The 26,612-nt window shown below is 31.0% G+C and overlaps 1 protein-coding gene across 6 annotated transcripts in view; it reads right to left on the bottom strand.

Annotated features, from left to right (window-relative positions):
• The window catches only part of LOC143056322 (ephrin type-A receptor 4-like), an 88,012-nt gene that overhangs the window by 19,061 nt on the left and 42,339 nt on the right, over window positions 1-26,612 (bottom strand). For all 6 annotated transcript variants that reach the window (XM_076229411.1, XM_076229414.1, XM_076229409.1 and 3 more), the window contains 5 exons: window positions 24,315-24,993; window positions 12,116-12,271; window positions 9,768-9,945; window positions 7,949-8,291; window positions 337-415 (listed from right to left, as the gene is read on the bottom strand). In XM_076229411.1, coding sequence (XP_076085526.1) covers window positions 337-415; window positions 7,949-8,291; window positions 9,768-9,945; window positions 12,116-12,271; window positions 24,315-24,993 — 1,435 coding nt within the window. The remainder of the gene's footprint in view (window positions 1-336; window positions 416-7,948; window positions 8,292-9,767; window positions 9,946-12,115; window positions 12,272-24,314; window positions 24,994-26,612) is intronic.

Raw genomic sequence — 26,612 nt, 5'->3', positions numbered from 1 at the left:
AAGAAAGTTAATAAAAGGGTTTTTCTTTGAGAAATGTTTTCCACAGTATATAAAGTGGATGTGGACTTTGTATATCAACTAGAAGCACACCATCCCTATTTCAAAGTATTAGGTCTATCTCTACTATTTTCACTAACCAAAACATAATTTATAAATACAGTAATGACATATCAACACAGTAGTCTTAGAAGCTGACAAACAAAGAGGACAGAGTTATAAAATATTGTAAAATGTTACAGTACAATTTCAACGATGTTTGGTATTCAAGGGGTCCTTGCCAATCTACCCTTTATGCAGGCTTGTTATTGATTCAAATTTAAATAATCCTCAACCTACCTAATTGGTTGTCTCCATCTTTGATCTGTAATGGATCACTATAGTCTCCCCAACCTTTATTGGTAGTCTTCCCTCGAATCTGGAATTAAAGGCAGAGTCATGTATAATAAAGCAATGATTCATATGTCAAGTATTGAAAAATATAAATACAAAGATATCTGTGGGATAAATGTCGATTACCCATAGACAGCATCCTAACAACATGAATACTCAAAACATCTATAGGACACAAGACAGTCTTCAATAGAAGACGTAGCTTTTTGATCATCTTAAAAATGCTAAATAATCAAAGCTAAACAGACAATCAAAACATTTGTATTGTATTACGACTTATGTATTGAGAGGCCATTTCATACATGTTCATGAATCATTCAGAATGACAAATTCAACTTAGATAGTAGATATATTATTCCTTAATGACTGTATAAAAGAAAACCAAGTTTATTACAGAAATTCATTGACTCTAAAACAGATAACTGTGATGCTACTTCCCACTGAATTTCTAATCTTTCCATCCAAATATCAAAGAAACTGTACTAGTGTTGGTGATCTCTTGTGTACTATATAAAAACCTTCAAACCAGACAATGTCATCATAGTCAGTTAAGGTTTAACAATCTGAGCAGGAACAGATATTCAGTCATCCATAATCAAATCAAAAACTTCTGTTTTGTCCTCTATTGAATTAACCTTTAGTGCAGTCTAACCAATAGAGAATAATAATAAAATAATAACTTAGCTATTCTCCTTGTGTTCAGACTGTCTCTTGACATGGTTCCTACCATACATACTAACTATTTCATAAAACTCAGACATTTATATACAACTATAGTTAGTGTTCAATACATCACAATGTGTTGTAATATCATCAAATGAAGGCCTACAGACAATTTTCTGACTGGTTAGCATTACATCCCTTCCAAACAGCAAGAAACAAATTAAAGAAAGTAGTTGAATATTGACCTCACAATTGACCAATAGATGTTGGTTTGTTGTCTTATTGTCTCATTGCTTGTGCACTTCAAAACTGCTTGTGATGATTTACTGAACAAGCGCTTCAGTTTAAATGAAGGAATCTTGTGATTTAGAAAATTCATACTTTTTTTTTAGAAAGACCTTCAACTAAGGTACACATGAAATATTTGCCACTGAACATTAAGCAATCAACAACAAATCAACCCTGAAAATGTTCATCAAACCTTCTATAGAATACAAAATCAGTATGATTCAATGAAAGGAATGGGCTTACCCAAAAAGCAGAGTAACTGTCTATGGATGCAGTATTATTTAAGAATTCAAACATGTTCTTATTCTGGTAATTATATAAATGCACCTATGTATTTGAATGGCAGCTTAGTTTTTTTTACTTTTTATGTAGATAAGCAATGTTACACAAATTTCCTCCATGTCACAATTATTGCCCTGACAGCACGGATCGTGTTGTCAATAATCCAGCATTCTAACCTAAGACATTTATCATTGATTCTTTAATTCTGTTCGAAAAATAATTCAATAAAAGCATTGCTATTTTTAAGTAATTCATTTTTTCTAATCCTACTGATTTCCTTGCTACTCCTAATCATCGTAGATTAGATTCACTTTGTTTGATGTTGTTTCTCTCGTTCAACTTTAAAGTTGTCAATCTAAGACAATTTCCCTTGGAAATGAGAGACAAACAGCAACAAAGTGAAATTCTCTAATTCAATTTGCAAATCCATTTTATTACGATGCCATACAGTTTTGCCTCGACGAATAACAACTTATGAAATGAAAAAACCCATTGTATCATAAAATCTATATAACTAATAAGATTTTACAAGGCAATTTTACCATCGGTTTTTATTCAATAATCCCTGTACATAGTTTCCAGTAAGTAATTCTGGATTACAATCAAGCTTTTGTACACCATTCCGATAATTCTACAAATTTATCAGCAAGCGAATTATTGCTTTTTTAATTTTCAATTACCAAGTCGCCTGAGGTATCTATCAATAGTATCCAAGTTATTCTTAGATAACATGGTGTTCAGACTATTATACTGCTGAAGCCAAGCTTTCCAATTGTCTCTGTAATATACTTGGTCAATAGAAGGAAATTCAATTTAAGACAAAACTGGTTGAGATAGATTGTCCGATAGTTTTAGTTAATGTCGGACAAACAGGTCATATAATCTAAAACAGATTGGTTTTGATTAAATCTTGCCGTCTCTACGTCTTACTATTATACAAAATGTATATATATAAGGGATCAATGGCTTTCTTTTTCTCTAGAGGAAGTTAAGATCATACAAATTTAGGTTTCTTACGTTGTTCACATTTATTAATGTTGATTTTGTTACAGCGAAGGTTAAATCCATGTGGCTTTGAAACAGGAAAAGCAATTTATCAAAGAATTTTTCTAGCAGTATAAGTACACAAGAGGGATTCAACGATACAAATGATCTAATTTTACATATAGCATTTATTATGATTGAATATTGCTTTCTTAAAGTCCTGTGGCAAATATTTCAGGGATATTCAGGATGATCAAATATGATGATTTAATTTCCAAATAATGACTGTCACTTTGAATATTTATCTTTGGATAAAGTTTCAATGATACTTCTTCTATCATGGTTAATTTTCTTTTGATTATGAACAGAAAGAATGAATTTTATTCATGTCTTTTTAAAATTCAAAGTTGTAACATTAATGCAGCCTTTTGAAAATTAACTATAATGTTTAAATTTCTATGGAAATGGAAACCAATTACTTGCAGAAAAGTACTTTTTAATGGTGCTAAAAGCCTCATGTCAATCCTGTAACTCACTACCTATCCCTTTAGAGACACTGTAAAATATAAAGTCTATTTCTAACACAGTATCTAGACTTGAATTGCTGCAATTCAATTATATATGTAAACAAGAAACAATACACTGAAATGTTTGCAAATTATCATTACTTTTTACTCAACTTTTTATGATGTTTGATTATACAGTTTGTCAAGGGAGAAACAGTGGTACAAGGTTAAAGATTTTAGAAGGTATCTGATAATTACATCACTTATGTTTTATAAAACAAAATTGCTCTATTTAGATTATTCCCTTTTTCCATCAATACTGAATTATACTACAAAGTCAATGAGAGATTTTGTTGTGAGATAATCCCTACTTGATTGCAGATTAGGACAATTTAACACTACTATTTCTGGTACCCCGGACTATCAAATTAGGCATCAAAAGTTGAATTTCCCAAAAGACAAAAAATCTGCTTTCATTATAAACTCGCTATTCCTATCTTTAAAATCTCTATATTTCTACTTGGCATGATATAGCAGAAATGCTTAATTACACTTTAGAAGTTACAACAAGACATGGATAAAATGTTTCGATCATCCCTGAGGAATACGTATTCTCTGGACGGACACCTATCACTACTGAAGTGATATAATTAGGATATGGTCATCTTCATGTTAAAGCAACAGATAATCTAATTACAGCAGAACCAGCTTATGCATGCTAATACACTTCTATGAGGGAGAGATCATTGGATTTTACACAATTGTGTATCTAATTAAGTGACAAAAGGAAGAAAATGGCTTCTCTTTTTTAGTCGCAAAGATTTCTCGCTATATGACATTAGTTTCTAAGCAATGTCACAATAGAGTGCATATCTCCCACGTTTGACAATTTTTACATAGAAAATATATTTCTAAATTGTCAGCAGTATCAGATTGTAAATATTTTATGAATTTGAAATTGTTGATTTTTTTATTCTTGCACACTAGGGACATTATTGTCTCAATTAGAGGGCTATATTTATCTTTATTTCATAACTGTATTGATTTCAACTCATCAGACTTCTTTCTCCGCCAAAAAATAAAACCTTTTTCACAATCATGAAATTTTGCTGTGCACTAAAAAATTGCTATTTTTATGCGTTTTGAATTCGTGCATCAAACAATCTTGGTTACCTGCGACAATTGCAATCTTTCATGAGAGTAAAATGTCTGCACTTTGTGGATATTCTTATAATTACATACTAACTTTATACAGCCTTTTAAAATATTTAATAAGCACAGGTTATAAATCTAAATTGCTGACAAACAACGAAATATTTATAAAACTTGACACGATATAATGTAGCTATCTTTGCTCTCTCTCTTTGTGACCAGCCAAGTGTATATAATCATAAAATAAAAATATTTCACTTTAAAAGGCAAAAAACTTTACATAATGCTATAACAATTATCGTAATCGGTTTGGGTAGAATAGATTTTATAGAAAGATGTGAAACTTAAGTCCCCGCTGCGCCTTTCTCTGCCAGACTGATCACATGTATAAAGTTCATTTAAATCCGACACCATGAATTAAGATTTGTTACGAGGGCTTACAATGCTTCACCTTAAACATAAAGCTTTTACACAATGGTTATTTCGATAGTACATTATGTCACAAGCTATGTTTAATTCTTATGCTTTGCTGTTAACTGCTTTTTTCATTTGATAAAAGTAGCTGAATAATTATAATCCAACATTAAAACATGATCAAATTGTAATTAATTCAAATAAATCTGTGAAAACTGACTACAGCTTATATTTTAAACAAGTCATTAATATTAATTTTCTTTTGCATATTATGCAAAGAGATAATTTTTAAAAATTTAAAGATCATCCTAAAACATGGGTGGTCATACTATGGAGCTATTTCAATCTCTTTTTTCAGTATTTTCAACAAACAAAATTCTGTCAATCTCTAAGGTAGAAATCTAACCATACTATGTAAAACAGTACTTTTGAAAAAATAAGAAATTATTTATTTATCGGCACTTAGAATTCGTTTGAGTATTAACTTGATCAAATAAATACATAGTACATTTGTGTGTTTGAAATTTTAAATAACATCATTTTCCAGTAGAAAAAATTTAAATGTTGTTGAGAACTTCTTTTAAACTCTTCCTAAAAAAGATCAAAATATTTACCACTGGTCACAAAACAAACAACGATCTATCAGTCAAAATTAAGGAAAAGTAGGGCAAAAAATAAACTCTCTTGACTTCCATTTAAATTGAAAATAAACTGATCTAAAATGATGATCTGCCCTTGTTTGCAAGACTAACACACTGTAATACTGCAGGTGAAGGTGTTTTTTTAACATTTATAAATGTCTTCTCAACTAGAACAACTAGCAACAGAACACTTTATTACACTTTTCTGTTATAGCACCCCAACCCCTGTTCCATGACTGTACCTATGAAGTCCTTTCTTTTTGTCATTAGCATTTTAGTAATGTATAGCTAGATTAATTTCATGGGTTGTTTCTCACAAAACATATGTGACCACTTTTTAAAGACAAACAATGAAATGTTTGAGCCATAAAATTGAAATACTAATTTCTTCTCAGAGTATCCTGAATACATTTTTACCGAACAATAAAATAGAACCTAGTTTACTTAAGTATGAACTGATCCATAGGTTTATAACAAACCAATTAACCATACACTCATCAACAAATGTAAATTTAATACAAGATGTGTATTTAGCTATTCAACAATCGTTAAAATCTTTTAATTTTTAATGCAGTTCTCAAAAGATCAAAGGAAGAGACAAATTGCTTTAACCAAATCTCACTAGAATTGAGTTGGTTATATTTGTGTTTCAGGACGTCTATTATTGCAGTGTAAAACCCATCTACTATTTTTTGTCAACTGTATTTGCAAAACTTGATTCGAAATTCTCTATTTTATTACCAAATCGAGCAAATATTTGATTCACATGAAAGTGTCAAGTTATTGATTGGAAACATTCTAAGAACAAAAAGGACTCTGCTTGCCACATTCACTTGGCTTTTATTGTTATTTTATAGTTCAAACTGTTCACCATATCGCTTTTACTTATAATCGTTGCTGAAACAATTTACGGAAGAAAATCAATACAGAGTTTATTAGATAGAAAATTATATTTTGTGCTCGAAATTGCTATCCTGTGATTTGACTTAGTTTTTTATAAAGCCGCTGTCACAACGCCCCATTTCATCAGCTGCTTGTTAGACAAAAAATAGAGAAAAAAATACAAGTCAACGACTTTGACATGTGGAACTTGTACAAGAGCTCTAATAAGACGCTTAGAGCAAAATAGTATGTCTAATTTCTTGGAAACGGCTTTCCATCTTGATCAATAAGTGGTTTGCATGCCAAGTATCATTACAACAACCAAGAACATCCTAAGAATGATCTTGTCAAGGAATAATGTCCTCTATCAGGATAAAAAACAACAACCAAATCGTAAATCAATCAGGAATCAGTTAAAACTATACTGACTATTTAATCATTAGGTTTTAGATGTAAAAATAAAACAAGAGGATATCTATCTATGGCATATTCAAAGGTTGACTGTCTGTGTTGGATTTTTTTTGTTTTTGTTAATGCTATAGGAATAGAATCTGATTCTAAAACTGTTATTTCATTACTTTGAAAATCTATTTTTAGACCTTATTGAAGACATATTAATCATGAAGTTGATAATATTATCAGATGAATTTTAAATTATTAAAATTTTATAGTAATAAAAGTCAGATCCTTTTCTGAAATTATTCTTTGACAAATCATGAGTTCAGATTATCTCACAAAAAAACCATAAAAATAATCATTTCAAATATCTTTATAACAGCATAATGCACATGAACCAAATTCTTTCATCTTTAACCGATAATGCAAAATCTAAATTTCTTGGGATTTAATTTTTCCTGAGAGACATGCAAAAAGACTTGATGATTTGATATCAGATTCATAGAACTCGAATGAAAGTGAGTCACAAAGCAACAACCAATTGATATGAGACTTAAATTTCGTCCACAAAATAAAGTTCCGTTACACTCCCCGATCAGGTGACATGGGAAAAAAATCAGTATTCCATTAGATATAAATTTACTTGATCGATGGATCTGAGACAACATGTAATACTGCAAAAAATGGAACAAGTTAATTTGATTAAAAAGCGTGTCCAGTCTATTAGAAAACATTCCTCCTAAGATGTGTCATGATCACCAATCATGACACGGAGTCGTCTTTCCTAAGTGCAAGTGACAATTTTTTAGCAATTAGTGGTTCCACTGGGGGAAGAAATACAATGACTACATTTTCATAAGAAGTAGCACTGAATGTCTCATACAACTGGAAAACCTAATCGAAACTTGACTTTATCCTTTTTTTTCCACTTTTATCTAAAACCTAATAGAAAGTTGAATTTATCAACTTTTGATGTTGCTTAAGTTTCCACATTACCACTCTGAGTAATTTAATTTTTCATTTTAATTTGGTTTTCTCAATTTCTTCAAATTCATTTTGGTCAAAAGTCAGAAATTTATGCTTTGCAATTAAATAAATTTTATGACTCAAGCTACGCATAAAATGTGAAAAAATGTGAAAAATAGTATAAATTACTTTGAACTGTAAACCCTGCCTAAAAATCCAACCCTGACGGAAAATTTTTAAGGTTTAAACAGGTTTAAAATACATTGCTGGTAGGGGACTTTGAAGCCAAAGGAAGTCAGACAAGTTTCCACTATAGTCTGGTTCTGTCTAGACAGTTTTCACTGTAAAAATATTTTCACCCGTAAAATTGACAAGTAAACAAACCTGCACATTGTAGACTTTTGTAAGATCCAAGTTATGAAATGTGTAATTGGTGAATGTGGTCTCATTAGATAACACCAGATTGGGGAATCCCGATGGGTACCATTTGACCTCATACAATTCTACTTCCTCCTTGACATGTTGGGCCAGCTCCCATGTTATAACAACAGTTCCAGTAGAAAGTTTCTGTACTATTTTTAGATTGTCTATAACTGCTAGACTGTAGTCAGTCCTGGCTTTAATTGAATCACTTTGTGGTTTTTGTTTACTTGTGATTGTAACTCCATTGTGTGCAAAGACAGTTATATTGTACTCTGTGCTGGATCTCAAACCTTGTAGTGTTACACTGTAAAATAAAACAGTTATATTGTACTCTGTGCTGGATCTCAAACCTTGTAGTGTTAAACTGTAAAATAAAAAGAAGCTAATCATGTGTTCCTAAATAGAAGTTTATCTTTTTATTGCTCAATTCTATCTCCTTTTCAAAATAGGCTGAGAATTGAGAGTGTAAGTTAGGAAAAAATATTACTATGAAATCATATAACATGTCATATCAAACCAGGAAAACAAAAGCCCTTAAGATATTTAATTTAATAATCATTCCATATTATAAATCCATAAACAGTGTTATCATTCATGTTTTCTTCAGCTATAAATTTACTGAACATGAATGACTAAGAATAATAAAACCCATTTACTGCTAACCTTACAATATTGCAGGAAATAACCTATCTATTTAGAAATATGGCTTACAAAATTGACCGTTGTTCATAAAGTACATGTACAGAGTGAGAGTGAAACCATTCATTAACATAATGATAAAGATATAGGCTTACACTCAGCTTGATTTGCACAGAGGCTGATGCATGTAGAACAAGAAAAGCTTATTCTCTCAACACAACAATTTTTCATCCTTTTTTTGAAATTCCCGCAATTTTTTTTTTGTTACCATGATTTGTACCTTTATAATTGATTTATGAGAACATTTGTAAACTACCATTGCCTTAATTCAGAAAGTTTTCAATCTAAAATTTGTGTATTCTGTTCATTTATATTTCAAACAAACGGGTTACATCTTTCATTCAAAATGAAGAACTCACTTTTTCGGTGAGATAAAAAAATCAATTTGTAAAAATTATCAATGTCCTAACTTTTTTATTTTATTCAAATTTTCATTAAATTCTGTCACCTTTCCGTCGTAAAATTGATTTTCTTTTCAGCATATAACAAGCAATGATTTATATCCTGTCATGTGATGGCTTGGATTCTTTGGACGAACTCAGACTTGTGAAAAAAGTCTGAATCATAACCCACAATTCAATGACAATATTAACTGTGTTTTGCCTTCAATTAGTTAATTTACAAAGTGAAGACCTAATATTGTAAATCCACTTCAACGAAAGGTTTTCCATGATAAACTCTTAACGCTGTTTAAGAAATTATTGTACAGAGAGGTACTTTTGATATAGAAATTAGTAAGCTGGAATTTTTTAAGAATCATATATTCTGGATGGTTGTTTTTTTTTTTAGAGCTTCCCAATCAAAATATATATGTAATAAATTGGTTAGCCTCGACTTTTTTTGTTGGTTACACTTTGTAGAAACTTCAGTAGTGTTGTATTTATTTTTAAGTAAATCACTGAAAAAATATGCAGCATTCTTGGTGACTTACAATCAGCTTTTTATGTAATTTTTACTCATTAGTCAGTCATAACACTTATAATAGAGATGAGCATGATTTTTCTTTTGCTAAATCTAGCTTGAATTTATTTGGCAATTTTTAACAAAACTGAAATACACCATATAAATAATTTCTACAAACCTAGTTGAATTTAGTTCATGGCTTGGAACATAGATAACATTGTGATCACAGTTGTAACAGATAACTTTGTAAAACAAATCAGCTCTATCACCATCGTAAACAGGCCTATTCCAAACCAGAGTCAACCGATTGTTTGTCTTTTCAGTCACTCTCAAGTTTGTTGGAGCTGAAGGAGGCTCTATAAATACAAAGTAAAATTTCATTTATACGCATTGTTAACTCATATTTGAATAAATATCAGATGAGGGATAGGGAAAAATGCTCTTATACATTACACAAATAGTTCAATCCCCTAATGAGTTGACTCCTTATCTTAAGAGAATAGGATTTTGAGTTCTTCCTGAATAAGACTGCTGATTCTCTCTGTGTACACCAACTATCCACATCAATAAAGACTGACCACCATATTAAAGCCAATTTTGCTGAAAGTGGTGCTTAACACCAATCAACAAATCAATCTATAACTAAACATGGACTTGGATAAAGAGTTGTCTCATTGGCACTCATACCACATCTTTCTATATCTATGAAAGCTGTTTTGCATTATAGTTTTACAGAGTGTACAGCTTGTGTGTTTCTTGGTTCCATGTACCTGCATGTGCTCTTTATTTTTCAATGTGTGACTTTTTTTCAAAATTTTTCAATGGCAATACATCAACATTAATTATTTTTAAATTATATATCAATAAAATCTGGTAGAACTTATAAGTAGCTTTCACATGAGACAATTTGGGATATTTTTTAGACACCTGACAAATTAAACAATTTAACTGCATTTAAAGTTTTAATTCACAATCTTTATTGCTTTATAATAGATTCTTCCAATTTAATAATTTTAATTTATAAAATTAGAAAAAAAATTATCCAATTTTTACAACAAAAATTTTGTTGAGCTGTGATGACATACAACAATTAAGTTTTCAGACGTCAACATATTTCAAACAAACAAACCTATTTCACAATTTACACCATAGAAATCTCTGTCACAGAAATCTTTGTAAAACACAAAATTATTGATTTTTGTCAAGATATAATATATGAATTGAAAATTTAATAGTATTTAATCACCCTCCAGAATCATAGCGACATTTCCAAGTCAAGCAAGAAGCCGTTTTTTCAATTCTAATTCGCTGTACTTGAAAATGCGAACAAAAAAGCCATAAATTTTACAAAAGCAAATTTCTTTTAACAACTTAATTATACATGATTCATCATAAAGAGTTATTTTTAATCATGTCTAAAGAAAGACTTTTTCTTTAAATCTAACAACAATACATAAAAGTAAATATAAACGAACGCGAGGACCAAACCACCTTTCACCTTATTCATACAATTAAACACTGAATATTTACGATTATACCTTGCAATTGAAATGGGATATCATAAAAAAAGCTCTGATTGTCAGAAAATTGAAAGTAGCAATTATATCGATTGGCTCTAATGGATGTATTCCTTTTATCATAATGGAGGTTGCTCTGGTTCCTTTTGACCTGGTCTCCTGTTTGTAACTTACTACAGGTGGTCAATGGATACATCACAACCTTATCAATGATCGGCCATCAAAATTACCTGTCTGGATGTCATTATATCAGGCTGATATTCAAATTAGACAATGAAGGTTACCTGGTTAAAAGATGTGAACAAACCTATAAATGGCCTGTATTTCAGATTTTAAATTTTCATTGTGAAGTGAGAAAATACCTGGCATTTATTAGTTGATTATACATTTTTACCTGTTGAAGGCCTTGTCAAAATATATATATTGATAAAAAGTATGAAAACAATCGGAGAATTTAATAAATATTACGTTATTACGTTTTCATGATTAAGATCTCTTACAGGTCTTTGATGTGAATGAATTTATATTTTGAACAAGTTTGTGTCTCTGTCAAGTGTCAAAATTTTTAAATGAACACCTTAAAACATGCTTTTCTTTTTATTGTTGATATTTAAAATACATTTGTCAGATATTTCTAATCCAGATTTTTATCAGTTTTAATTTCAATTGTTCTATTTTTGGACATTTCAGGCTAAAGAACAGCCATTATTACAGAATCCCATTGAAGTTGCCTTTTTCAGCAAGTAGAATGAAGGACAATTAAAAAGAACTACCCTTGTGGAATACTTTTGAAATAGAACTATTTTATTACATGGTTGACTTATAATTGCACTGATTTATGATCACCTATCTATCAACTAATTTCATTTTTTACAATAAATTGTTGTAGGGTACAGCAGTTGTTTAACTTCAAAAACTTAGGCAAAAAAAAACAGTCCAAGATAATGTCATATCTTCAAAAAATTTAGAACCCTATTGGTTCAGCTTTTATAATACTAAATGTACGTACGAGTGCATTGCATGTCTTTCTTGTCAGTTAGACTTCGGTAATATCCTGAGTCACATGTACACTGTACTGACTGTGGCACATTGGTGTAACTATGATCTGGACAACGATAACATTTCTGGTTCCCAGCTGACGACTTGTAGTAACCAACTTTACATGCTGAAAAGCACAAAAAGGCAACAGTTTTATATGATGTGCATAAAACAGAATATTTTTTTCAACTTCAACTTTTACTATATTCAAAATCAGAACATTTGAGATAAAGACTTTTGATTTGAATGTTCTGGGTTTCTTTTGACTATTGACAAAATTTACAGAATTTGCTGAACCTTTTTTTCTCATATTTGAGACAATAAATGTTAGTATTGTTCAAATGTAGATGAACATGATTGATTGTTGGTTGCTTAATGTATGGTTACAAACACTTCATGCATTTTCAATACAAAGTTAGATGGAGGAGCATGAAATTCATTGAAAATTAAAGCTGTAAAACAACTGGCAATAGTATCCCCCTGATGATAGCATAACTAAGTAACATTTTATCTTTTCAAAATCATTTTTGTCACATATCATGTTTTGAATTTGAAAAGCAAATATCTCTACTTCAGCCTGACAGTCATTTATATTTGATTGTCAAATAATACATCTTCTTGTTCAGACCATGGCTTAACATAATCCTACTATTTCTCACACTGATTCATTTCAAAATACATTATATCCCTTGACAAACAAGTGAAAAGGAAAGAATATCTTGTCTGTCTTGGAAACATCATGATTTATAATGTCCACAAAATTTAATCTTCCCGTGATTTTTTTTTTAAAGGAAAAGACGATATCACAACAGAGAGAATAAGGTATATGTGTTGTGTACCTTGTATGCATTATTGGCAGTTTATATTTCAATAATTTCTAATTTTCCTTTCAAGTTTATCTATGCATATTGATGAAAAGTCATACTAGATTAACCTGTGTACTTATTCAAATATAAAGATCTGCAAATGACAGGTTTCGTACTTTGCATGTGACTAGACACAATTTTATGCACTAAGATAGCCGCTAAAGTCAATGCATCCCAGGTGCAGCCATGTTTATTTGCACTTCGTTTTTCAGTGATTAAAAAAAAAATTGAAAATGGAAATTGGGATTAAGTCAAAGAGACAACAACCCGACCAAATAGCAGTAAATAGCCTTTATCTTTACTGTATCTTTAGTTTGTGTTTGGAGGAATACACTGAACAATTTTTTGGCAAATTTTGTAACAGCCCTCAGCAATGTTGACCCGACCCTGTAAACAGCTTGCTAAAGTATGGCTTTCCAAAGTGAAACAAAATACCCCCAATTAACCAGAATTTCACAGAAGATATAAGGAGGACTAGTTTAACCATAATGCATCTCACACAAGATATTCAGAGAAACAGGTATTTAAATCTCATATTTTGTCCAACTCTGAAACCATTACTCGGAGGGGCACTGAGGCTCAACATGATCTGAACAAAAATAACCTGCCCTTGTCTACTGACAAAAAGAACGTTTTACTTGTTAATCATACTTGAGAATCATAAATTAAAGGCATTCTCGGCATGTTCTCCTTTCTCAAAAGTATGTGACATTATGGATGTCTTCATGCTGACACTTATACATTTTACATACTATTTAGACATCATTTTCTTTAATAAATAATAACAGTGTACAATGTGTATCACAATTCTAATGAAACTTACAATTACTCATCCCCGTAATAAAGTAATGTAATCTTAAATCTGACCACTCATTTGTAAACAGCTACCACAAATTACATATTATGGCTTAAAAAAGCACACAAAAATTGTCACACTGCCGTAACTAATTGTAGATCAGCTTTTAATTGGACAAAAAATATGAAATTAATGCCTGCAGATGCAGCAATATATAATGCCATACATATTTGATTTACATCTATGCACTCGTAATGGGAAATTTTGCTCCATCATTAACTTTCTATAAAAGGTTAGGAAATCATTTGAAATAAATAAATATAAAAGGTAAATGTTAATAGGAAATTTATGAATTTAACATCAATATTTAGTCATCAGTAAGGAATGAATGAAGAACTAGGGACAAATGACTTATCGTTTATAACTAAATTATATATTTTACGGCCAAACTTAATGGAAGAGCATTAGTAAAGTGTACTAAATTAATACATTAAAAACAGCCAACGTTTTATAGCATGACCACTAATGATCAAGACATGTAATTAAATTGGTAACCAATATCTAACTCTCACACTTCTTAGGGTGAGCAATATCACTATAGGGTTGACTACTTACTAGGCAGGCAAATTCTGATTATTTTTATGCCAGGGTAAGGTCTAATAACTGGCAGGACAATTTTTTAGGTCAGGTGTGGTCCATTATCAACAAACTGGGCTTCAGTTATCATAGTTGAAGACAGACATTCAATTTGGTCTCTTGGCACCATGGATGACACTGGGCTTCAGGCATTATCAATTGAGATAAGACAATATCATATTATAAGGTCCAGAGTGGACCCAAACATGAACAAACTGGGATTCAGTCATTATCAATCATCAAAAACCCAAGGTTTCCTTTTTAGTAATTCTTATCAGACTTTCAAAATTACTTTGAGGCTGTTTTCTAAATCCATCATTGATGAAGTTGTTTTTTCTGTGGAATTTCCTCTTACAAATCATAGTGATAACCCAGTAGAACTATAACTTATCATATCTCAGTAATTTTAAGACACTCAGGTACTGTTCTTACAGATAAATCTTCAGATCTTTCACCTATAACTTTCTTGGTCCTTAATGAAACTTTAATGATCAGGATTTTTTCAGAATGTACATATCTTCCCTCTTTTTTTAGCCAGAAAATTGACATAACTTTTTCACATCAATACAAACCAGTGAGGTAGATAAAGATCAGTGGGATAATAAAGCAATATTATTACAATAAACTGATTTTTCTTCCCTCGTTTTTAGCCGATCTTTGAAGTTAAGTCATAATCATCACCTCATTAACATCTGTTTCGCTCACCTGACTTTATCCTCTTTCAGAAGTTTACTTTGAATTATTTAAAAATGTTGACAATGTTAATTCATCTGCAGAATGTATCATAAAATAGGAACAATTTATGCAAATTTACATTTGAATTTTTCGCCTGACAAGATAGATTCAGAACGATAAAAGAGAAATGATAAGGTAATAGAGTACACATACTTGATTTTGGCATTATTCATGCAGTACGATTTCATTATTATTACATTTTCCTTGACTTTTCTATGAGTATATTGCGTCAATATAGAACATGAAGGGGGTGGTTTAATCTCATTATTTGTAGAACACCAGTGTATTGTATCCTTATATTCTGTTTGATGTTCACTTTCAAATTGATCCAACCCTTTTAACTGGGATAAAAATCAAAGGCCTTATGATGCAAAATTGTTGTAGTGACAATTAAGTTTGAGTTAGTTTTCTATCATCTCAAAATTAAGTATTCTGTTTGAATCTTTAATTCATTAATGCATATTGCATGTTCGCTGTCCGCCATCTCTCCCGTCTCTCCGTTTTATGGTCCACGATCAAGGGACCAGGTGATATATCTAAGGAACAAGTAGGAAATTTTCATGAGACATTGGAGAATTATATAGTTAGATCTGTATACTAAGTCTGATTTTAAGACTTCGTTTTCGTAAATTAAACATCCTTTTTCAAATTATCAGGAAATTTCAAGACTTTTCTAAAGTTAATAAAACGTCAGTTTTCAAATAGTAATGTGATGTTTGAAACGAGGCATGCAAGAAATGGCAACAATTTTTCCATAAAACATGCAATATATGGGATAGATCTGTACTTGTTACAGAATATATCAACCAAGTTTCTATTAAAAACAGTTTTATCAGCCTTTTTTATTACTTTTTAGTCTTCAAAACAAATCCATAAAAAGATACATCTTGCTTCCTCTTTGGTTTGGTTTTATTTACGATCAAAATTCAATCATGATTTATTAAAAGATAAGCGGATGCTAAAGTTTTAATTGATTATTCTAGATTGGAAAAAAACATTTTAATGCTATTGAGTGCAGTTGTATATCTGTCTTATAATATCTCCCTGCTTTTCAAGCCAAAATTGTTTTTATAAATATTTGATAAAATTTGAGGAATACTTTTATTGCTGTTGTTTTTAACATGAAAAATGCTGGTAGTATTCTCTTTTGATTTCTTATAGCATTTTGTCATTCTTAAGGCCCTTTTATGGCTTACTATTTTATGGGTATTGAAGTTGTCATGATTGTTGCCTGCTAGGGGGCCAGGCAGTGAAGCCCTTGGTAATTCATTGTTGTCTCATTGGCAATCATACCGTGACAATAGTCTCCTTACTTCTATACAAGTATTTTAAAGATCTGCAACAACTTAATTCCTTTAAAAAGTAACTACTATCTAAACTACAGTCAATTTAAAACATCATTCATTTGTATAAAGCTATGCCTAGAGAAAACTTTTAGCTTACAATATAAGGCCGTTGACAAAATGAACATTTTCTTTGTTATTGAAGATTTCAGTGTTTTATATATCAAACTTTTCTAACAACTGCAAGCTACTTGAAAACACTTAACATTTTGACATTACAGATTACATGATCAAACGAATCGGCACAGGGAAATCCCCATCTTACATAAAAACTTGTATCTTCAGATTTAAAAGCGTGCAAATTGACAGAAAAATAGATGTCAATTTAACATGCTGCATTTCCTTACAGTGTTTGTCGGGCGAAATTAAATTAACGTTTTTTTTTCCTCCTAACTGCAGATCATTGTTTGTTTTTTCAAAGTAAAATCTAATTTCTTAAGAAGAAAAAATCAAGACATGAAGTTTAATTGTTTAAAATGACAAGAAAAGCGATGTTTCTTTAAAGCAAGAGAATGCCACATTATGTTTAATTCTACAGCATAAATTCTAATCGATTTTAAACCAATTGATTGTAGGTTGATCTATGGTTTTATCATTTGGAAATTCAATTGTTTATTCGATTTACATCCGTAATGAAGCAAAGGTCAAATTTTCCTCCATTTGTTTCATTTATTTAGAGTTGTCTGCTGCAATGGATCAACCCAAGCAAAAAATATTGATGGATTCACTTTCTTAAATGGAATTCTCTTAACAGTACATTGATTTCAAGACAATAAATTTGAACTTTTTTTCCCGAACTAAAGAAAGGCTGGACTTTCAGATAATGACTAAAAAAATCAATCAATTCTACAACATGTGATAATATCCGAGAAAAAAACCTTCATAAAATTAACACTTGAAAAATTAAAGTAAAGCAGTCCTCAAATATTTTAAATTTTGTACTTTTCAGGGTAATATTTGGACAAAACAAGACCCCAAGACATTGTTTACTCAGTTCATAGAGTATAGTATTAGCTTCATTTTCAAAACTTTCTCGAACAGATGAAGATGAAGGTCTTCAGGCCAAATATACTCATTATTTTTCAGGAGAAATCTTCATTTTATTCATAGACATGATTATTCCATCAGTAAATATAATAAGTTAATCTTTTTTATGACATAAAAGATGCATATTTCAATCCTCTTTTACAAGCTGGAGTGTCTATACATTTGCATTTTTATTAAAAGATAGCATGTAGGCTCTTAAAAAATCTTTCCTTTCACACTTTCAATTTGTTAGATAAGACTAAGGTTGTGACCTTTTCTCGTACAATTCCTCATATCTGATGGCAAATAATGTTGTCCAAATTTGGTTGTTGAAAAATATAACTTTAGTACACTTCATCAGAAATGATCAATTTAATTCCTCCTCTATCAAATGGTATCAGAAAAAATCTATCATAAAGCATTTTTTATCGGCTCTTGATTCTATCCTCTTATGACGATATGGGAAAACGCTAATTTAAATGTCACATGTATCTTCTATGTTGGTTTCAAAATCAGCAAAATTCACATCAATTGCCTTCAAAAATAGCATAAAATTCTACAAAATATTGGCAGAAAGTAAATAGGATTTATTTATGTCGTACGCTTGGCATTACGATTGCCTCTTTTAATTCTATTGGTAATACACCACCAAAGTTCTGTAACATAAATCAAATGGAATTTCTTTGGAGCGAGATCAAAATCTGTTAAATTTTCCAGTTAACTAACTGTATATTACATCTAAATCGGAAAATATAATTATCTTTTTCCATCGTGTGATTTATCATTTACAAGAATCTGTAGGAAAATGCAGCTTGAGAAATCCATCAACTGCAATTGATTCAAGGGATTGAGAAAAAGACTGCAGTATAAAAACACAACAAAATAATAAATTGAATGTTGGTTATTCATTTTGCAAATGAAGTTCTTTAATTTGATATGTACAAATTGAGTTTGTTGTAAATTGAGAAAGGAATGACAACATGGTAAAGAAAGATTGTGTTGAAATTGCATACATGCAAATGTATCAGTGCTGTTAACTGTCATATTGAAAACCAAACCTGTCACATTTACAGGAATTCAAACCATAGGCTATCTTATAAACTTAAGAGAATCATACCAGTCCCTACATTTTATTCTAATTACTAAGTTATAATTTATGAAAATAGGATTTTTAATTTTATTTAGAGGGTCCAGGGGCATATCTGAAAAATTTAGTGCTAACCAATTTCCAAATGTGGTATGAGCAAGTTTGACAAAGGACAGTGGACCAGTTACTTAAGATTGCACCCATAAATTATTCGGTGATTTAAAAAATAGATATTGGGCCAAAAATAAAATATTGTTTGTTTCCCCTCCCACTACCGACCCGGTAAAATCGCCTCGACTCGAAAAATTTTATTGGCCATTCTTGTCCAATTTTTTTTTTTGCTATGTTGGTTTTTGGTGATATCTATCCGATGCTGTAGTAAACGTGCACATTCGTCTCAACTCGGCCGATTCCGTACCCTCATCTAACGGATAGAAGGAGATTAGCGGATTCTACCGAGGATTGCCAATGTAAACGTGCATTGGTTTTTTGTCATACCTTTCCGATGCTGTAGTCAACAAGCGTTTTAAATCAAGGCATTCTTGCATTAAAGCGTCTATATGATTCGGAATCAAGGAAAACAAACATAATGCCTGTCCACACGATTTGTGTTGCGAGCAAATGTGATATTTGAAAATAAAAATCTGAAGCATCTTTCAACCACTGAGTGCACCTTGATTTGCTTTGTCTTTTACCTCTGTTCCTGTTTAAAGAATAAAATCTTTAGTAAAAATGGTCTGAATCGTACTTTGAAATCAATTTACTTTTGTCTTCGACTTCGAACAGGTTTGGCACAAGTCAGAAAATGTTGGATACGTGAATTCCCTGCTTTCAGGGAACATCCCTGATTTCTGGTGTAAACAAATCCAGTTAAATGTGGTTTTTTTTCAATTTATGGCATGTAATTTACAAAAGGGCACGTTTTACGTTATAACTGCATCAGTTGAATTTGTAAATACTCATTAGTATTCTAGGTCTAGGAACAACAAAACATGAATAAGTGAAGCCTTGTTTTTTCTAGAACTCGAAAAAAAACATACAAATCTTTTATTTAGGAATTAATTAACCAAGCTGCATGATCCAGGTGTAACTGAACATAACTGAATTATGTTCACTTCTACTGAGAATTTGTATTCATTGAATTTTAATTCCCAAGTCATTAACATATCTTTTTGTCATCTCATAATTGATGATCAAGGTATGAATTGGTGAACACAGGAATTGTTTTGTTCTGAGTTATGCATCAAGTTAGACTTGAAATAAGCTTGATTTTTAACTAATGAAACACTTGCTTTCATTAAACATTGTTATCACATGAAGAATGTGTGTTTTTGTAGATTTCATACCATAAAATGAATAGAAAAAAGGAGGTCCCTGTATGCTGTTTTTAACACCAGAAGACTGGGGTTTACAATGAATAAAGGGAATACCCCACTTTTCTTGACTTATCTTACCTGTTGAATTTTGTAAAACTTCAATATAGAAAAATTATATCAAGAAATAAAATAAAATAATTTGCCTACCTACCTACCCATACCCTGATAACTTCAGTCGGGGAGGGAAAACAAAGATATTTTTAATGTTGACCTTGCTCAGAAAATAATTTTCTGGAGTTTAGCAGTCAGCATAAATTAACCTTGGTTGACTTATGAAAGAATTTGTACACATTGCCCTCCAACATGGTGGTAAAAGGGTATCACTTATACTCAAATTACTTCATCAATGGAAACCTATCCATAAGTAGAGTTCTGTTAACAGAGACGGTAATTAATTGGCATCCAAAAATCCACTGTAAAATCTCCAATTCCTTTGGGCAGAAGTAAACCACACATGTCATTCACATAAACTTTTTTGTATTAAAAGAACCAAAACATTGGAGAGCAAATAAAGTGTTTATTTCAAAGTACTTTTAGTAGATAGTTATTGTTTCAACATGTTATTTATGGCATCTTACAAGGAACAAGCTGACAAAATATTGCAAAAGATTTTATATTAATTATGATTTTTCTGTTTTTATTACAAATTTATGTTTTTTGTAAAAGAATAAGATCTCTGATGAAGCATGAATGTTGAACCGAGTTACATCAAACTTGTACTAACATACCTTATTTTCAGATATAAAACCCTTGATTAATTACGATTCAATTTTTATATGTATTCATTTTTTCGACATTAAATATGTTAATATTGAGAAATCATACTAGTGTATCAATTGATTGGATTAATAACTGGTGACAGTTTAACATCTGTTTAATATATTCATTATCCATTTAAAGTCCTCTCTTTTCTGTTTTTTGGAGTGATCCAAGATTTGATTGTAGGGTGGACACTCTTCAGAATTTGTAGTCAGAGAACCATAATTTGACAAAAAACTTGGCTGTATTTTTATTTTTTAATTAAGTATAAAAAACAAATATTAATTTTTTTTTTTTGGGGGGGGGGGGGGGGGGGTATTACCATTTATCTGTTATATCAATTCAGATCTTTGGAGCCTTTGACAAAATTCAGAAATAAATTTCACAATCACCCAAAGCCTATACCTAGCAGCCTTGTTCCCTAAGAAATTTACGACTTCCATCTTAATGGCGTATTTTGTAAATTACTAAGAGTTTAATCATGGGGATTACGTAATGATCTCTAACAACATTCCCATCAATAGTTAAAAGGACATTAGCACCCAAGCATGGAACTACAACAGTCTTTTAAATGCTTTTAGAAAATCATCCTAAAAAACAAGAAAACAACATCATAGCAGTATGGGAAGCCAAAACTATTTTTGCAGATGTTGGTATAATTTTATTTTCTAGATAAATATTTACATCCTTATCTTTTCTTTGACAAATTGTCTTTGTAGTTTTTCAATAATGAGAATCACACATTTGATAATGGGAAATGGTTCTAATGCAGCAGAACAGGAGTAAGCATTCCTACAGTGTATAGCTTCATAAGTCTTTAAATCCCTGTGGCAAAATTACAAATACACAAATAGTACTGCGAGACAATAACCCAAGATTACAAAAACAAAATAGACATCTAGATAATACATAATATGGAAATGAATTATGGCTGCCAATGAGATAATTATCCAACAGAGACCAGACGAAGCAGATTGAAGCAACTTGAGGTTTTCAACAATGAGCAAAATCCATCTAGTAGTCAGCCATAAAAAGGCCTAGCATGACAAAACTTGAAAGTATTCAAACACAGGTCACTTAACAATGCCTCTACAATACATAAAGGATATGCCAAGCTGTAAGTCACTATGTCTTTATTTATACTTTTCAATCTTTAATAATCTCTTCTCCACTATGGTGTGAAAATCAAAAGTCTTTTTCTTTAACTATATTTATGATGATATAAAATCAGTTTAAATTAAATATAGCAACTATTCAGAATTTGCTCATAAATTTACAGAATAAAAGTTGTGTTACAATCCAATAAGGCAACAATAATGAAAACTGTGTAATAACCAAAAAAAGTTGCAATTCAATATGGCCACCATTGAAGTTCTTTTAACTAACACTATACTGTATGTTATAATTCAATATGGCACCTATCTATTGCAGTTGTAATGAATGTTTAAGACATCAATTTTGTTACAACTAATATGGTCACGGTAACACTTTTTTTAGCATGTTGCAATTTTAAATCGTTTTAGTTTCCTTACATGAGCAGACTTATCCATTTTGTTTACATTTTTTATATACAGTAATCATTATCTAAACATCTAGTCATCAATTATTCATGTCTGTTTTTAACTTTAGGATTAATTATGGAGTCTTGGAAATGATGGCATGTAATAAAATATAATTTAGCTTTAAAAAAATCAATGATTTTCCAGATCCATTATTTCCAGTGATAGATAAGTGAGAGCGAAAGTTTGATTATTTTCTCATTAATAAAAGCTCCCCCTTAATTTGTAATTCCTTCTTATCTGATTTTTAGTATTTTCACCAATAGAATCTTTCTTTTTTCTATAAGAACACTTATTTTTTACGATCCTGCTCTCTGATTTTACGACTACATTTGGCAAGAAATTTGATTATGTTCCAACTCTGACATGGAGCTGATCCAGTTATGGTCACCCTCATGGCCAGAAAAATATGATTTATTATCGGAAATAGAGTTGTATTTACATTCCTGAATATGATGGAACACAGAACTGAAGGATAGGATGTTTTAACGACTAGCAGGCAAAGCAATCTATGTAATGGAATTCTGGTGTATTCTATAAAGCTGAGGCAGAATTAGAATTTATTGTTTTGTCGGCTGTAATAAAATTTCTTATAATAGTATTTGTGATAGTTTAACCAGGTTTAGGAAAATCAAAGAGAAATATATGTCTGTACATTTCAGGTTCATGAAAATTACGTAACTCAGTGATGAAACTTAAATTCTAAGATGACATTTAGAAGGTTTGAGGTTTCTATCAGTGGCAGATCCAGAAATTTTCATAAGGGGAACCCACTGACTGCCTAAGAGGGGTTCCAGTCATGCTTCAGTGATTCCCAATATAATCAACCAATTTTTTCCAACAAAAGGGGGGGCCCTGAAAATCCCTCTAAATCTGCCTCTCAGTCTGTCTATTTAGGTTTCATATTTCTGGCCCTCTAAACTGTTGGTTTTGGGAAGACCCAATGGCTGCTATTTAAGAAACAATTCTGCTGTGAGCTAATTTTTGAAATTTTTATGCCTATCAGTTTTCTTAACCAGACAGATAAGTTACTCTAAAGTATATTTATTCTTATTTTTTTCAATGAAAAAAATTTAAACTAGAATCTAAAATCCACTGAATCCAAACAGAATATATGTGTTAACTTCAGATCTACATCGTGTAAAGAGAGCTGTAACTATTTGGGCTTTTTTTTCTATTGCAATATTTGTTAATTAAAAATCTTTTTCTCACATTGAGCCTGAACAACCAAGACTTCGTCAAAGTCCACAAACTTGACTGGAGATAGCAAACAAATTTGTAGATATGAAAACTTGAGTGTTAAACTTCAATATATATCTGTGAAACAAAAAACTTTAATCCACATTGAGGTACATTTAGTTTAAATATCTTATAAATATTGACATTGGGAACAAAATATCAAACCCAACAATGTATAAAATTCTCATACTTTTTATATGCAACCATGGTATTTTACAGGGCTGTCAAAGGGGGATATCTTTATGGTGCAGTAAAAATGCCATGCAATCATCTTTTTGATAATTTGATAGTTAAGGAAATCTAAAATCTCATATTACTGCATTATTGCCAAATAATGACTATATCTATTAACATCAAATGACCTCAATATGATTAGATTAAAATTTAATAACCATTTGCTTATAGGAAAGTTAAAAAAAATGTATATTCAAATATTTTTATTGCACCATCATGTTTTAATTTAACTTATCTCTTAACACCTGTTTTCTGTAAATAACTTTATTTATTTACGTTTTTGTATTGTCAATGATCAAAAAAGTTTTTTTTTTCAAGTTACCTCGCTCTTTTCTGAAGAACTTTTTTTTTGCATAATTGTTTTGATTTTGTCTATCATTGGTCCTCTATGGGAAATATGTTTATTTGTCTATATATTTTAGGTTGACAACTAGAAACATTTCCACTGTTTTAGGTAGAAGGATTCAAAGCTAAAGTCTAGTAGACAGCAATCTGACAACACAACAATACATACCTAGACATTCTGTTCCATTGTTGCCTTCATATCCCGCTATGCACTGACAATTACCACTGTTATAATACCATTGTCCTGAGCTACGGCACAGTAAAGTGGCTTTACTTTCCATCTGTGAGTTTGCAATGCAAACACCTTCTCTTTCTTCAAGCGCCTGTGGACTACTTCCTGTAGGTGTCTCCAAAAAAAAGGCATAGTTCATAGTTATGTTTGGACACTTGATGTAATAAACTTTAATAGAAATTAAAGAAACACATGCACCAGTGTCTTGAAAAGCTAAATAAACCCCTCCTAGTCCTTTATTTAAGGCTATTTCTTGTTTGTCAAAATTAAGTTTGATTTCTTCCCCTTGTTTGCCCTCGTACAAATAATCGGCGGCTATCACATCTACTTTTGTGTAAGTCGTTGCATCCCATGATGGCATTAGTTCATTGGCAATGTCTGAATCTGCTTCATAATAGTACAGATGAAAGGTCTCTTTACAAGCTGTTAAAGAGCTTGGGTCTGAATGTCTAGAACATTTTCTCATAGAGAATTCTATCTCAACACTAATACTATTAGCCTTGTCTCTATCTATAAATGGTGTCCGTAACCAGTTGTCTACACCATTACTGCTAACTGAACACGAGGCATACACTCGTATGGGTGATCCGTCTTTGGTGTAACTTCCCTCTCGCCACTAAAAAATAAAGATTGGAAGTTAAATACATGATTCTGTCATTACACTTTATTAATATCAAGTCCCCTAAGGATCCAGTTTTTCAAATATTAGGTACATTTTTAAAGTTTCATTCATTAGTTAACTTTTTAAAATAAACTGGAAAATAGTATGCGTAATATTTTGTATACAATATAGATTTTTTTTTATAACATTATGTTGTTTTTTTGTGTGTGTTTTTTTGTGTGTGTTTTTTTGGTTAGTTTTTTGGTTTGGGTTGCTGTACTCCCATTGATTTTCTTTTCTTATGTACAATGGTAACCAATGAATGATATAAACAAGGTGGAATGGTCTCTACCACATGTCTCTGAGAAAACATTAATATCTCAAAGCACATGAAACTATGGTGGATCATTAAAAAAAGATATCTTAATTTCAATTGGAGCAACAAATCTTGGAAATTAATACACAGCCATCAGATTTATAAAGTTAAGCTTATTTATAAGCGAAATAAATAAGCTTTCCCTCATTTACATATATAGCCAATTAGTACATTCAAATCAATTGATACTTTGGATTTCTGTATACTTAAAGAAACAATGTTCAGACAATGTACTCTTGTTCGATTTCGTAATGAAGTGGAAACATATGCAAATCTTATTAATTTCATTAATGAGCAAAACTTTTTAAAATTTTCTAAGTAGGTTTCATCAGCTATGAATTACAATCATGTATTCAACTTTTGTCTGAGATGAACAACCAAACACCACAGGAGAAAATTAGCAATGAACAAATACTATAATACTTTCTACAAATAAACACATTTTTGTCAATTTACAAAATACACATTGCCATCTGCACTTTCTAAATGAATTATTACTTTGAATAAGGGAACCAGCAGCTTATAATTCCAACAATAGAAAAATAAACCAGAGCAAAGTCCTATAGGTAAACATCAAACAACTTTACCTGACAAACATAACTATAGGGCACCTGCTCAGTCTCTCAGGTGTAAATCAGATACCTATCAGACAGAATGTTGACATTACAGATTGAATCTCCTAGTGGACAAACATTGACCACTGGCTAATCAGCTGTAGATTTCACAGTGAGATGGACATATAAACTGCCCATGGCTGCTGATGATACAGGCAGTACCATCAGACCATTAAGTAGATAATACACAGAGTCCAGGTACTATAAGTATCACTCATCCAAATCAGATACTGAGATAGAACAATAATATAGAAAGTCACACTGCCATAGATCACATTAAAGATAGATAAGTGTAAACAAAATCATTTTCAGCAGTAGAAAAATTGGCTACATCTTTGTGGCTAGTTTATAACAAGTAAAAGAAGGTGGAGTGCTTTGAGATCAGTCATTTAACTTCAGCAGAACTGGCATTGTCCTATTCAATAAAGATCTGAGTCAAACGCACCTTTCAACAAACCAGTAAGAAAATTAGATGACCAACACACGACAACTTTTTAATTTTCTAAGTATTCAGTGTCTAACTGTTCCCTAAGCTGTAGGAATTTCTGATTTTCTAAGTTTTCTGTGTCTGACTGTTCTCTTGTCTTACAGGAAATATTCTTTAGGTACTTTTCAAGTAACCTTCAGTGAAAAAATATGTTTTC

Source organism: Mytilus galloprovincialis, chromosome 13 (genome assembly GCF_965363235.1).
Source record: "Mytilus galloprovincialis chromosome 13, xbMytGall1.hap1.1, whole genome shotgun sequence".
NCBI lineage: Eukaryota > Metazoa > Mollusca > Bivalvia > Mytilida > Mytilidae > Mytilus > Mytilus galloprovincialis.
Note: the sequence above shows the minus strand (reverse complement) of the source record. Positions and strands in the feature narration are given on the sequence as shown.